Source organism: Manis pentadactyla, chromosome 9 (genome assembly GCF_030020395.1).
Source record: "Manis pentadactyla isolate mManPen7 chromosome 9, mManPen7.hap1, whole genome shotgun sequence".
Lineage (NCBI taxonomy): Eukaryota > Metazoa > Chordata > Mammalia > Pholidota > Manidae > Manis > Manis pentadactyla.
In genome coordinates, this window is record NC_080027.1 from 50,395,084 (window position 1) to 50,399,673 (window position 4,590).

Genomic DNA, 4,590 nt, shown 5'->3' on the forward strand with positions numbered 1-4,590 from the left:
ACTCCAAGTGCCTGACGCACAGAGGCAGAACTGAAAGGAAGAGATGGGAAATGGGAGACCAACAGAATAGTGAGGCGGGGGAAGCTCCTGAAAACAGAGCAGGCGCGCAGAAATACCTGTTGTCTGCGGTGCCAACGAACTAGCGCCCTGACCCAGTGTGCTGCAGGGACTGCCTTGCGGCCAACGAGGCGGCCGAACCCCAGCCAGTACGCTGCACTGCACCCCTCGGGCCCTTGGCGTCCTGAGCCCTTCCAGAGCCAGAGCCGGGAATCTGTCCCCCGCCCTCAGCTGGAACTCAGGTCCGCTTGGGTGACTCCCTGAGTGACGAAACCTCAGAATAAATAACTTCAGTGCGGCCAGTCCTTCCCCAGGTGCTGTGTCCACGGTTCTTTCTTGAGTGTGAAAATGCGGCTGAGCCAGCAATGCGCGGCCCAGAACGAAGTTCACGCGACCCAGCACCCAGCCGCCTTCGCACACGTTCTCAGAACTAGTATGACAGAACAGGTTGGAAGTTTAGAGATCTTGTGGGGAGGAGACCACGTTATAGAAGAGGAAACTACACGGGGGGAATGACTTGACAATGCAAATTGAACTGCCATAAGGTGGGGACTAAAAGCTGGTCCGCAGAGTCGCAGGGGTCCTGCGCCCTCGGCCTCTTAGTCTAGGCAATGGGCTTCAGGGCCTGCGTCTAGGGTAGTGGGGGATAGGACACCAGAGGTCCTCAAGCAAGAAGGAGGGAGCCTCCTGGGCTGAGTTCCCTCCCCAGTCTGGCCCCCAGAAGGTAAGTAAGAAAGTGAAGTCAAGAAGCAGGGGTGGAAAAGCACAAGCGGGTGACAAACGTGCTTGCGGTGATTCATCATGAACTGGCATAAATCCTTGGGCGGGGGCTAGGACTCTCCTCGCCCCCTTGACGAGATGATGACCCCAGCCAAGAAAAATCCACGCCACGCCCCAGTCTGCTGTGCTTGCTCGAGGGGCCGAGATAGGACTCTGCTGCTCACTGCCTTTCCTGTGACTTCGGTCAAGGACTTCCCTTCTCGGAACTTAAATTTTCGGCTTGGTGAAATGAGAAAACAAGGTTACCTTCCTCACTTAATGTAAGGGTAGGTGTGAGGATCAAAGGAGATCGGGAAATGTGGCTGTGCTTTGTAAACTGTAAAGTGATTAACATACGTGAAGCATTAGTGTGCTCCCTGGCAGTAAATCCTCGCTTTTACAGTGGGTGAAGGCAAGCTCCAAGGGCAGCCAGGCAAACTCTGGCTGTGCAAACTCAAGTTGTAACTGGGGGGGGGGGGGGGGGGGGGGGACGAAACGGTATCTTTTGTGCTAATTTTGGTTATTTCTATATTTCGAAATAGGCACGTAAATTCTGAAACTTCAGATAATTCCCCCTCCAAGTCCTAATTCTCTATCAGCCTTTCTGAGCCGTGCGCCTATTGTGAAATCTTTCTAGCCCATCCCAGAACTCCGAGTCTCCGCCGCTTTGGGGGTCTGCCGAGCCCCACTCCCTTGCTCTGTGCTTTATGCCCTGCTTCCGCGGCTCCGCGCGAGTCTGGGGTCGCGGACAGGTCATGCGCCAAGCCGGCAGGGGGCGCGGTCCACTCCGGGCCACCGCTTTGGAGGTCTCGGGGCCCAGGCAATGCGCCTAATACCTCCCACTGGCTTTTCAAGTTCCGTGCCTGTAGGCATCGCACTCTGGGCTGCATAGGTCCTGGGTAAGCACCCCAAAAGTTTGTACCGGCCCTCCTTAGCACTGGCTTACGTACGGTCTGAACCCTGTGCCCAGAGAATCAGGGCTGTGGCAGTTCCTGCACCAATTTCCTGGAGTTCAGCTCTGAGCCCTCTGGACAGGAGGGAACAGCCCCCAACCCCAAAACCTACTCTCACAGGCAAGCAATGCGCGCTCCCGAGAGTAGGAGCGCGCGCGCCCGAGGGAAGAAAGGGAGGGCGCAGGGGCAGCATAGGCCCCGCCCCTCTGTGCTCCTATAAAGGCGAGGAACGCGAGCCGGCCACTCAGTGGTTTCTTGGGGACACTAGGCGGAATAGCTCGAGCTTTGCCACCTCTGGTTTCTTACTGCAAGTTGGACGTTGGGTTTTGCCACTGTCAGAGAGACGTCTCAAGAATTTCTCTCCCCGGATCTTTGTAGATCACCCCCTCAGCAGGTAAGCTCCTCAGGCGGGTAGAGTTAAAGGATGGGGAGGAGGGGGAAGCGTAGACTTGGAGTGTTGAGTGAGGGAGTACAATTCACTATGGAGTGTCCTCTTCGGAGTGCGTCTCACATCCCACATCCCTGGCCCAGCTCGTGCACACAACTGGAACTCCAGAAACCCAGTCCCCTCTGCTCCGTCAGCCAAATTCTCCAGAAGTTGAGCAGGAAACCTCAGAGCCTGGCGCTGAGCAGCAGCCTCCTCTGCGGGGCCTGTCACCGGCCGGGCGGGTGCAAATGCCGCCGGCGCCTCTCTGCGCCCCGGGGAGATAAGCGTCTGAGTCGGGCAGAGCGCGAGCTGAGCCTACCCACGCGGGGGCCCCCGCCCGCCCTGCATGGCCCGCCGGGGAGGTGAGGCAGGCCCGGTTGCTCACTGTCGTTCGTCTCTCTTCTTCCCCAGGGTCTCTGCATCGCCGCCAGGATGAAGCTGATTCCCGTCGCCCTCCTGTATCTGGGCTCGCTCGCCTTCCTTGGCGCGGACACTGCGCGGCTCGACGTGGCGTCGGAGTTCAGAAAGAAGTGAGTCGCAGGCAGCGCCTACCCCAGTTCTTGTACCTGGAAGACAAGGGAAACTGGCGGTTGGTCCCGAGTGGTTGGAAGTGAACGGGACCGCGCCTGGACGCGTGTGAATCAAGTCTATTTGTGTTTTCTAGATGGAATAAGTGGGCTCTAAGTCGCGGGAAGAGGGAACTTCGGGTGTCCAGTAGCTACCCCACCGGGCTCGCTGACGTGCAAGCCGGGTCTGCCCATACTCTCATTCGGCCGCAGGACGTGAAGGGCGCCTCTCGCAGCCCCCAGGCCAGGTAACTATGCCGGGCTCCGTCGCGGGGTGGTCAAGGGGAGCTTTCTTCCACTTCCCAGGCCCTGGGGATCGTCAGGGCTGTATGGCAGTTCAGATGGACGTAGCAGTTTCCAGCTCTCTTTAGCCCAAGAATGGCTCCCGATCCTGGTGGCTGGGGCCAATGCTTGATGGGGGTGTCATGGTGCCTTCCTTCCCCTCTACAGCAATCCGGACACCGCCCGCATAAGAGTCAAGCGCTACCGCCAGAGTATGAACAACTTCCAGGGCCTGCGAAGCTTTGGCTGTCGCTTCGGGACGTGCACCGTGCAGAAGCTGGCACACCAGATTTACCAGTTCACAGACAAGGACAAGGACGGCGTCGCCCCTAGGAACAAGATCAGCCCCCAGGGCTACGGCCGCCGGCGCCGGCGCTCTCTGCCAGAGGCCGGCCAGGTCCGGACTCAGTCGTTTTCCGAGCCTCAGGCACGCGGGGCTCCAACCTCCCGCGCGCATCAAGTGCTCACCACCCTTCTTGGGATTTAGGCAGCTATGACAGCTGTGAACAGTCGCGCATGCCTCCCGCAGGCGCCTCCCGGGGCCGAGGGCTTCCTGGAGCCGAGCCCCACAGCCAATCGAGACCGGGCTGAGACAGTCCTGCAGAGACCGGGAGTCGGGGAGGCACCGTCGGGCGAGGAGCCTTGGGTTGCAGGAGCCCCTCCTCCTCGGAGGCAGCGTTCCCTTCGCCCTAGTCGGGCCCGGGTGCCCCTGGGGGGCAGAGGAATCTGGGGGAGTATCTATCAGGCCTACGGAGAGAAGCAGAATGAAATGCTGAGACCCCCTCACAAGGGCAGGGGTCTGAGCCACCGCTGTGCCCAACCACAAACTGATTTCCCACAGGGTGTCACCCCACCGGGAGCACGCCTCACTATTACTTGAACTTTCCAAAACCTAGAGAGGAAAAGTGCAATGCGTGTTATATATATAGAGGTAACTATCAATATTTAAGTTTGTTGCTGTCAAGATTTTTTTTTTGTAATTTCAAATATAGAGATATTTTTGTACGTTATATATTGTATTAAGGGCATTTTAAAGCAATTGCATTGTCCTCCCCTCTATTTTAATACGTGAATGTCTCAGCGAAGTGTAACGCGTTGTTTGCTGCGTGGAATGTGTGAGTGTGTGCGTGAAAGAGACTGATTACCTCTTTGGAAGAAGGAAACACCGTGTCTCTGTCTAATCTACTTACATAAATTGGGTGATATGAGAAATGGCAAATAAACTGTTTCAATGCTGATACACTGCCGGCTCACGAGTCTTGGGAGAGAGGGTGCCCCTAGTCATGATCAGCCCTGGAGCCTTGGGGTCCAGCCGCCTAGCTGGCAAGCAGCATGGCTGGACGGGCCGAGCTGGCCTGTCTCCGCGCAGGCTGAGCTATCAGGAGCTCTGCTCTCCTCCCGAGGCGCGCGGAGCGCGTGTCCTGCGTGTGGGTCAGGGCTTGGCAGAGCCCCGAGGTTACAGCCTCGCGTGGCGGCCAGGCCGGGTTGGGTAGGGTGAACCCCAGTGGGGGAGGCGAGCCTGGACTCTACAGGTTGCGCAACATTG

General features: G+C 58.0%; 1 protein-coding gene across 1 annotated transcript; it reads left to right on the forward strand.

The window, feature by feature from the left end:
- The first annotated feature begins 2,016 nt into the window (after positions 1 to 2,016).
- Positions 2,017 to 4,284, forward strand: ADM (adrenomedullin). Its single transcript, XM_036917982.2, has 4 exons — positions 2,017 to 2,163; positions 2,608 to 2,726; positions 2,861 to 3,010; positions 3,213 to 4,284. The coding sequence occupies exons 2-4, from the start codon at positions 2,629 to 2,631 to the stop codon at positions 3,529 to 3,531; spliced, it is 567 nt and encodes a 188-aa protein (XP_036773877.2). The 5' UTR covers positions 2,017 to 2,163; positions 2,608 to 2,628; the 3' UTR covers positions 3,532 to 4,284.
- The last annotated feature ends 306 nt before the right edge of the window (positions 4,285 to 4,590 follow it).

Excerpts from the sequence above, each read along its gene's own strand:
- ADM (XM_036917982.2), top strand. The coding sequence starts at position 2,629 with ATGAAGCTGATTCCCGTCGCCCTCCTGTATCTGGGCTCGCTCGCCTTC. Across the intron at positions 2,727-2,860 it reads GCGTCGGAGTTCAGAAAGAA|ATGGAATAAGTGGGCTCTAA; the intron begins GTGAGTCGCAGG and ends TGTGTTTTCTAG. Across the intron at positions 3,011-3,212 it reads TCTCGCAGCCCCCAGGCCAG|CAATCCGGACACCGCCCGCA; the intron begins GTAACTATGCCG and ends TCCCCTCTACAG.